Source organism: Pinus tabuliformis, chromosome 1_2, assembly GCF_031772625.1.
Source record: "Pinus tabuliformis cultivar Carrire ecotype Pingquan chromosome 1_2, CPIR1, whole genome shotgun sequence".
In the NCBI taxonomy this organism is placed as follows: domain Eukaryota; kingdom Viridiplantae; phylum Streptophyta; class Pinopsida; order Pinales; family Pinaceae; genus Pinus; species Pinus tabuliformis.
In genome coordinates, this window is record NC_142298.1 from 438962888 (window position 1) to 438973443 (window position 10556).

General features: G+C 36.9%; 1 protein-coding gene across 1 annotated transcript in view; it reads left to right on the plus strand.

Moving 5' to 3' along the window:
* Positions 1-10034, plus strand: part of LOC149206235 (endo-1,4-beta-xylanase 2-like) — a 269320-nt gene extending 259286 nt beyond the window's left edge. The window contains exons 4-8 of the mRNA XM_089393658.1: positions 4450-4799; positions 4889-5093; positions 8981-9315; positions 9403-9607; positions 9728-10034. Coding sequence (XP_089249784.1) covers positions 4450-4799; positions 4889-5093; positions 8981-9315; positions 9403-9607; positions 9728-9775 — 1143 coding nt within the window. The 3' untranslated portion in view covers positions 9776-10034. The remainder of the gene's footprint in view (positions 1-4449; positions 4800-4888; positions 5094-8980; positions 9316-9402; positions 9608-9727) is intronic.
* Positions 10035-10556: the final 522 nt, after the last annotated feature.

Consider the following 10556-nt stretch of genomic DNA (forward strand, 5'->3'; position numbering starts at 1 on the left):
AAATCTTAATCGATGGCTAGGATTAACTTGAAGTCAATCCGTGTCATTCTCACTTTGACTTAATTAATTTTGATTAATTAGTCATATTCCCTAAGTTTAGACTTAGGAAATATTTAAAAACTGACTAATAATCTAATTAAGTCATTTCTAGGCAAAATCTCCAGAAACGATTTCTGGGTTTTGGATATCCCCTGTATTCTAGCATCTCCACAAAATTTTGTGGCTAGAACACATCCGATGCTACAAAAATTAACATCTGTCATGATCGTATGTTTGAAGGTGGGCCTCCCAAACGTAAAGGTATGCCTTGTCATTTGGTAGTTGAGTATTGTAGTTTACTTATCATGGAGACTTCTAGGCATGAATTAATGGGGGGATTTGACGTAAAGAGTGGACTAGATCTATGCTATTGTTCCCTAGAACTCTTTGGGATGTTACCCTTGGACCCTAGTCCCGTGGGATCTCTTTTACTGACCTTTGGGCTCTCAGGATGGTACTTCATGGGAAACCCCAATTTTGGTTGCGTGGTCTCACTCCCTCATCCACATACATCACTCCCCCTCCACTCGTTATAACCCCATTCATCATTTATCCCACCTGGGTCCACATCAGGTTAGCCTCCCCTTCCCCTTGCCCACACCTTGGGTTGGGCCTAGAACGATGCCCTAGAGGTTAATGCAGCTAAAAAGAAAAAAAAAGCATAATTGGCCACATTCAACAAAAAAATGTACCACAAAATGCAAAAGATGGTCGAGACAAACACATTTAGCACGTGGGAAAAAGCCAATACATGAGCTCTACCCCATTCTCATGGCCATCACCCTGGTTCCTATAGGCCTTAGATGAGCCTCCTTTATCATTCAGGAACCCATGATTGTCCCAACCCCTAGTGGGCAATGAACCGCCCCACCTCAAAGGGGGTATCCACTACTATACCTTACATATCATGCTCTTACTCCTTGAGCCTCAAGCAGTTAACCAAAGAAAAATCATAAAAGGAAAAAGGCAAATGAATAAGGGTGGAAAAATCAAGGTCGGGGTGACTCATGTACCACGATTTTTCCCTCCTATACGTTATATACCCAAGTGTGGGTTTCCCCTTTATTAGCTACCCTTCTACCTTGGTATGTGACCCATGATCACCCCCTCCATCCCCTACTCTGCACCATCACTTGATCACATACCACCACCATTTGAAGGATGTACCTTGGACATATCATCTCCTTTAAAAGTAGAAACCACCTAATAGGGCACTTGGTTAACCCCCTTGGAGCTTGGAGACATTAACACATGCCAAAGCCCACAATGGAAGGGCCTGCCATTATAAAGTGCCCACTTGTTTTCCATGGTTTGTAAGCTCTTTAACTCGATTTCTTTAAATGATTTGTTGTACTGGAAGGCAAGGGGACGCATTGGATCTTATGTGGGATTGCAGATGGTCTCCATTTTGGGTTTGGTCTCCCTATACAGGGTCCTAACCCTTCAGAGGGCTACATTGGCACATGTAGGGTGTGTAGAGACTCGAGAACCATGGGACTTCACAGCAGTAGAGAACATTTCATGGATCCCCAAAGATGTTCAGTGATTTCTCGAGATTCACCTATTGGGCGAAGAAGATGTACCTGGTTCACCATGCCCAGCCAACCCCACAGTTGTACCATGCACTTGGCAGATGACCCAGGACCTGTATGTTGATGTGGCATCACTTACACCATCCTATGAGCCCTTGCAGATGGTCTACATGCATCTTCGATCTATTTGGAGACCCATGAGATTACTTGTGTTCCCCCACACCCATTAGGAGCACCACAGGTTTATTATTTGGAGAACAGGGGACCAACCCCTTGTCTACTACTTTTGGGAATCTTATTCATCATTATGGCACTTATGGACTTCATCAGGCTTCTTAGAAGGCCCAACAACATGTATTATTGATCATTCAACCACTTGAGAAGCTTATTATTTTGTTTATGAACTATTTTGGTGGACTTGTCACCAAAAGTTAGTTATTTTGCACATTAGTTTATTCTAGGGGCTAATGTAGGCCTAATTAGCTAAATCGAACTCATTAGAAGTGTATAAATAGAAGTGATGAGGATTCATTTTAGCATCATCACTTGGATTGGATCATTCTCTCTAGTGGGACTTTTGCTATTCTTTTTGGAGGACAAAATTGGATGAATGGATGAATTTTGATGTTTGGATCTCTTCATTTTTGTCTTGGAGCTTCATTATTGGCATATAATGATGATCGGATATCCTTTTTCATACATATAAGTACTCTTTTAAAGCTATTTCGTCAATTTTCTTATGCCGCATGCATGTTGTTGGGGATTTTCGCTATACTAGGTTAAAATTTGTTGCTTTTCTTATGTGAAATCGTGGAAATTTGTCGTTTTATACCGTTTCATCATGTCATGGGCCATGTATGAATAAGTGAATGTTCCTAGAGATATTTTGTTGAAATTTTATCTTGATAAGTCATCATATATTGCATATCAAAGTGTAAATACCTTGAAGCAATTGTCCCATGCCCTAATTGTCATGCAAAATTGTTCTAGAGGCCTCCTTGACTAAGTGAATCCATCTCAAGCATTGGAATCTCCTTGACTCCATTTCTCCCAAAGTATTAGGCATTGATCCTCCATAGGTGATCACCTTAATGCATATTTTTCTGACCTTTCCTCTTTCTTTCTAGGCCTAGCCTACATAGGTCAACTAGGGCATCAATTATCTCACAATCTAGCCATCCAAATACTTCGATTTTTGGTCCACAACTGCGCTAGTGTTTCCTCAAGAAGCCTTCCAAATTTCATGAGATTCTGACAGTGGGATCTTGAGATATTGCAAGCCCTAGCTTGAAGACCAATTCTTGCCCTTGGTTTCTCATTGGCTAGTGACCTCATAGGGATCATTGCATCAAAATCACTAATTTTTTTCCTTTGATCCCCTTCTCCCCTCAATTAGGTAAAGCACACCCTTGATTGATCAAATCCACCCAGTTGACCTAATTTTGGGTCCACTTGGTTTCGTGTGGTCCCACAAATTTTTGAAGATAATTGCACAAAGACCATTTGGAAACCAAGTTTTCCCAAGGGTTTCTAGGACTAGGTCCCTCCTTCATAAGTCTTATTCGCAAACCCTAGCCCTTGAAATCCTCTTGGCCCTTCTTAGAGAGCCTTACACCTTGCTTCTCAGGCAAGTAAACCACACATTTGAGTCTCTCTTGTGAATAGGCCTAAGGAATCACTCCTTACATCTTCATTGCTTCCCTTGACCGGGTCTCCTCCCATTGGTGAAAGTCCGTAAAGAGCAGGGAGCCTTAGCTGAGTTGAGAGTGGGCTATCACTCCATTGCTTCCCTTGACCTAGTAGTTGCCCTTCAAGGATCCCCTCCTAAGACCCCAGCTAGTTTGAGTGGTAACAAGCTTCATGCAGAATGATTGATATCAAGATCCACTGAAGATGAACAAGGCTTTATTTTGTGATTGAAGTGACTTCTATTCATTTTTCTGAAATTTTCTCATATGATCATTTTGCTACTGCTGAACCATTTCTGAAGTTGTTCAAGAATGGCATATCAGAACCATTTAACAAACAAATGAAGATATCTCATTTTTGGTTGGAAGAAACTGCACTTTATAATTTACATTTACAATAGAATTTTGAGGTGGCAGACCGCAAGACTTAGGGCTCAGCAGTAACTCAAGAATCCACATTCTCTAAGCATCCCCTCCCTCTATCATAATTGCCCATTGATCAGCCTTATTTTGGTATATGCAAGAGAAAAAAGGCCTCCAGGTCAGGCAGAAGTCTTCCAAAGTTGCAGTATTGTACATTAATAAACTTCATTGAGGAGATTTTGTCTATTCCATTCATAATGTTTTTATTCTCATTTTCTTTTTTGAGATTGCTGCAGTATTTTGACAAGTTTATTTTACACATGAATCAATTAAATAATCAGAACAATTTCCTACTTATTAAAATATAGAAAGTAAAAAAGATAAATATTTATTAGAACATGTGGCAACCACTTATAATTAAAAACTAAATGTTGATAAATAGGACTCCTATAAGAATATGTGACAACCACTTTTTTTCCACTGGAGGAGGACATTTTGTGGAGAGAATCTTGGGAGCTAGGAAGTACTAAGTTACATAATTTTCTGCAATTACTTTAAGTAATGTTTGTATTACAACCTTTTGTTATGCAGTATGAAAGCCTGAGTCAGACAAACCTTGCAAGTAAAACTTTCAGGCTGAGTTAGAAGTTAGAACTACACCCAGTATTTTTCTCTGAAATTGCTTATCATCGTACATTCGTCTGCAACTGTATTTTTGCTACTAAACTTTTCAGTATCGAATTTCATAATTGGGCTTTTAAAACATCTTTGTTTATTTACGAGTAAGATTCTTTCCACACTATATATATAATATTAATGGTTTGCAGGATGAGCTCAATAGCAGGATAACATCTGGGGCAGTGGAAAATATAATTGTGAACCCCAATTTTAATATGGGGCTCAATGGATGGTTTCCCAATTCATGTATTGCATCAACTTATTCTTTCTCTACTGAGGGCTCCAAAATAGAATTAGGGCAACATGCTCTTATATCTAATAGAACAGATTATTGGCAAGGATTAGAGCAAGATATTACTACAAGGCTTATGCCAAAAGTGCAGTACAAAATTCTAGCGTCTGTCCGGGTTGAAGGATCTCCACAATCAATACACTCTGTAATGGCAACACTTAGGCTTGAGAACAATAATGCATCTCCAAATTTCTTATCACTAGCAAGGTATTTATAAGTTTTAGCTCTTTGGAAGGTCATAGTATGTATTGTCACCTTCGCTTTGGATTGTTACTAATGTGATTTCTTCCATTTAGGGTTAAAGCTTCCGTTGGCAAGTGGGAACAACTGGAAGGGACATTTTCTTTGGAAGTTATTCCTGAGAGGGCTGTATTTTATTTGGAAGGACCTCCAGCTGGTTTCAACTTCTCAATGGCAAGTGTGGAGATATATCCAGTTTCCAATTCAAATTCCATGGTATCTGAGATGGAAAAATGGATGGTTTCTGACAGGTGTTTGAAGGTAATTTACAATTTGAGAGTTGTCTCCAATTTATTGTTAACATACATTGATTGCATTGTACTTGCTGCTGTGTCTGAGTCTAAAATTAGCATTATGATGTGGCTTTGCATCACACTGGGACATACTAATATATATACTAGATGAATATATACTAAAATACTCTGCATGCATCATGTATAAATTAAAGGGATACTTAATGTTCTCCCCATTTTCAACATTTTTGGAAAGCTTATTTCTGAAATAGTTTCTGTTTGATGCAACATCTATCTAATGAGACTAACTTGTTAATAGTATCTTCTAAACCCTATCAGTTGCTTGATAGGCATAGATCATGGGTCTAACACCTTATGACTTATATTTTATTTTATTTCAACTTTCCTTATAGATTTATGGGTAAAAACAGCTTGTCTACTGTCTAGTGTTGCAAAAATCTCTGTTTTCTCCAGATTTTCCATCTTTTCTGAGTCTTTCAGGTTGACGAGTTTTCCAAGTTTTTGAGGTCTGAGTTTATGCTTATGAGTTTTGCTGATATTGTCTTAATTTTTGTGTTTTTTCCAATTTCCCTTGTTTGTAACCTAGCCTGTTTTTTTGCTGATGCCAAGTTTTGCAATACTGGTATTGGTAGATCATTTCACACCATCTATTAGGTACCATGTGTGTCCCTATATAACAGTATCGAGGAAATAGAAATCAGCATTCGATCAAATCAGTCTCTTGTATGTCTCTCTAGTAATGAGTGCCGTTCTTTGCCTCACCCAGTGGAGTTTTTGAAATCTTCATATGCATGGCTCAGTTAAAATTCTATTTGCACTTATCACTTCTCTATTGAGAGGCCATTTTCTAATCTCCATGCTTAAATAGTTTAGCAAACCAGTGTAGCATCTCGATCATGCATTAAATATTTGGAGCCAAATCTCAAATAACTCTATAATTCAGTTCTAACAGGATATTATAAAGAGGTTGTATGACACATTCTCTTTCCTAGTATCCGCAGAATGAAATCTTAAGAAAATACTAAAATTCTACATGGAAATATGGATGCAGGCTTGTTGCTTGTGTCAAAGTGATCTAATCCCAGCACAGAGAAAGCAGGCAAAGAAAAATGAAATTGCATAATAGACATAAGAATAAGAGACGTCGTAAGTATTCTCAATTAGAATGTGGCTTAGGTCATGTCTTTGCAGCAGCAGCAATTCCCTCCAAAACTGGACTTTTGGGTTCAAAAATTCATTGAAAACACCACTCAGAGGGTAATCACTACGAAACAATGGTTCTTCTGTCACAAGAAATGGATAGAATTCATGATCTTTCACAGTATGATAGAATGTGTTACGAAACTGGATCCAACAATAAGATGGCATACAAAAACAGATCTAAGAAGTAAATTGCAACTCCAATGCCACTGAGAATAGGGCCAGCAATGGAAATTGCATTGAGTTGCAAGACGAACTGCAGTTTTTGCATAATTGTAGGCTATACACGACAAGAGACAGCAAACTGATCAGAAAGAAAGTCAGCACCAAAACTCATCCCATATTCAAAGTAACGGAATGAGAACTGCCAAAACAGAAATAAGTCAAAATCATCCAAGGCCTGGTTGCTGCGCATTTAAGAGAAGTCAATTTCCTTGAAATGATTGATAAAAAATGATTAAGATGGGTTTATAGACTAATATGGGTTGAAACAGGATTTCTATCTCAGATTAGATTTTCCTTAGGGTGCCTAGATAGTGAGCCGACACATCAACCTGTACCCATTGTACTGGGTACATTCTTTAGTTAATTTGACCCTTCTGTGGGCCCCTGAAAGTTGTATTTTCTTATCAACGTGACCATGGCAGCTATCTTGAGATCCACTGAAGATGAACGAGGGTTTATTTTGTGATCAGAGTGACTTTTCTTACTTTTTCTGATACTCTCATATGATTTCTGCATCAGTTCAGTGCTGCTAAATTATTTTTGGAGTTGTTCAAGAATGGCATATCAGCGTCATCATAACAAATGAATATTTTTATTTTTCGGGTGGAAGAAACTGCATTTTATATATTATAGATTTCCAATAGATTTTTGAGCTGGCAAGACCCTGAATCCAAACTTCAAACAGTAACTCAGGTGCCGACATTCTCTAAGCATCTTTTACTTATATCATTGGTTACCAACAGTCAACCTTATTTTGGGATATGCAAGAGCAAACATGCCTGTAGGTCTGGGAAATTCTTCCAATTTCCTAGCACTTAACATTAATAAACTTCATTTCATGAGATTTTGTCTATTCTGATCAGATTTTTTTTTTCTTCCTTTATATTTTTGTGATTGCAGGAGTATTTGACAAAATTCTTTTGCACATGAACCAATTATATAATCAAAACAGTTTCCTAATTATTGGAATCTAGAAGGTGAAAAGGAGATATTAGAACATGTGGTAACCACTTATTAAAATCTAGATGATGATAAAGAGAAATCCTATAAAGAACATGTGATGACCACTTCCTTTCCACTGGAGGAAGAGAGATTTTCGGGAGACAGTCTTGGGAGCCTGGATGCCATCAGTTATGCAATTTGCTGCAACCACCTTAAGTCATGATTGTGTTATAACTTTATCTTATGCATTGTGAAGCGTAGTAAGAAGATTCAACCGTATTGGCCTTTGGTGTATGGAAATTTGCATAGAATTGGAAATTCAGTGGATATTTGATATAGTACGGATAAGGCAAAGTTAACTAAATGCTTTAAATATATTTATAAATTAAAATTTAAAGATAGACCAAATGTTACTGTGTGTTGAAATATGTTTAAATGTTTAAACTTAATGCTAGAATTAAACCCAGTTTAACAATGTTCATTAAAATTTAATTCTTAAGAGTGGAACTTTGACAATTTAACCATGCTGCTATTCTCATTCTGCAGTTTAATTTTGAAAAATTCAACTATTCATTCATTGTTAACATAAGAGTGGAACTAGAGTAGTAACATATCCAATGATAACTCATGCTATTTTTAACTTTACCATCATTAGACAATGGCCACATTCATGAATCTTCAGCCCATATGCTTTTCATAAAAATAAGCATAAGCTCAAATGGTATAAGAAATAATGGTTTTGCAGAGCAATACACAGTAAAGAATGGACACACATAACATGGGAATCATTTCAAGCAAATTTGTGTGTATAATTCCATGTAATATTTTGAATGAATGTTGGTAGTCATAGATGTTACTTAATCAACCTTAAAAAAATACATACATTGAGGCCAAGAGCCTGCATTTTTAATTCATGATTTGAAATTTATCTATGTCATGTGTTTCATTTGTACTTTTTTGTTAAACAGTTATATGTTAAATTCCATTTTCACACTAATAATTTTCATGGGACTAGTGATGAAATGAGGATGATCATATCATGTACATATATACACATGTCAAGCTATTATGTCGTGTGTTACGTTTCCATCTGATATATGTTTCATGTTGTTTACAATGAAGAATAGGTGTTACATAAAAAATTTGAATGGGTTTACAAATCTTTTTGTATCTTTTAAAATTTGAAACATGCACAGTTTTTGACATTTTTCTACTTCCATCTTTTACTTGTACTATGTTTTTTGCTTATATAAGTTTCTGTACCAATTCATATTCGCACTAAAACCTCGCTACTATATTATGAAGGGTGTTGACAGATACACCTTGCATGTAAAAGTTTCAGGCTGAGTAAGAACTACACTCGAGTAATTTTCTTTGGGAGCATCATCGTACATTTGTCTGCAACTGTATTTTTGTTACTGAACTTATTTTCTGTATCGAAGTTCATTATTGGTCATTTAGGACATCTTTGTTTACTTACAAGTAAGATGCTTGCCACGCTAGATATCTAATAGTAACGGTTTGCAGGATGAGCTCGATGAGGCAGTGGGAAATATAATTGTGAACCCCAACTTTAATATGGGACTCAATGGATGGTTCGCCAATTCATGTATTGCATCAACTTATTCTTTCTCTATTGAGGGTTCCAAAACAGAATTAGGGCTACATGCTCTTATATCTAACCGAACAGATTATTGGCAAGGTTTAGAACAAGATATAACTACAAGGCTTATGCCAAGAATGCAGTACAAAATTCTAGCATCTGTCCGGGTTGAAGGATCACCACAGTCAATACACTCTGTAATGGCAACACTTAGGCTTGAAAACAATAACGCATCTCCAAATTTCTTATCGCTAGCAAGGTATTTATAAGTTTAGCTCTTTGGAAGCTCATACTATGTATTGTCACCTTCTCCTTGAATTACTAGTATGTGATTTCTTCCATGTAGGGTTAAAGCTTCAGTTGGCAAGTGGGAACAACTGATGGGGACATTTTCTTTGGAAGTGATTCCTGGGAGGGCTGTATTTTATTTGGAAGGACCTCCAGCTGGTTTCAATTTTTCACTAAGAAGTGTGGAGATATATCCAGTTTCCAAGTCAAATTCCATAGAATCTGTGGCACAAAAGTTTATGGTTTCTGACGCGTGTTTGAAGGTAGTTTACATGTTGAGAAGTGTCCCCGATTTCTTGTTAAATTTTATTGACTGCATTGTACTTCCTGCTGTATCCAAGACTAAAACTAACATGACAATTTGGCTTTGCCTGTTCATAAAGGGAGAGGTCAACCGGAGCTTTGGAGATGAACATGATAACATTATATAGGAGCCTCTGTTTGATGATGGGGTTAATCACTGGACTGGATCATTCACCATTACTAGTCACCTGGACTGGACCATTCACCACTATTAGTCACCAAGATGATGATTGATAATGTTGATCAATGATTTGTATTTGATGATGGGGTTAATCACAGACTGGATCATTCACCACTAGTCACCAAGATGATGATTGATAATGTTGATCAATGATATGATTTGTAGTATAAAGTGGCCCAATACTTGTAGCATTGTTTTTGCACTGTAGAGACGCTTATAGCTTCATTGATTATGTATTTTGTTGTTGATATGTATTGCATTCTATGTCATTTTGATATATTTATTTTTACATGATATATAAATGAGCAAACTTTGCATATTTGTCTCTAATGTTTTGGCATTATGGTTTGAAATCTTAAAAATAGATTTTATCAGATATCAGTCTTTCGGATTAATCACATCGTTAGGATTAATCCTCCTATATAAACAAGACGTCTTTTTAAACACTGCCATCCTCCTATATAAACAAGATAAGTTTTCCTCTAACAAATTATGGTCATATTAATAATAGTGTTTTTTGAGAAGATTCTTCTGCTAAAATCACATAGAGATATTTTTATGCGTTTCTAACCAACAGTGTGGTTCATCGTTAGGACAAATTGAGTGAGCAGATCTCACATTGCACATTAAATACATAGGGTAGAATATCCAATGACCCAATTTTCTAGACAGGGAACAGCGAGAATGACAACAGCTAGATTGGACCGGAAACCGCTAGTTTGACTTTG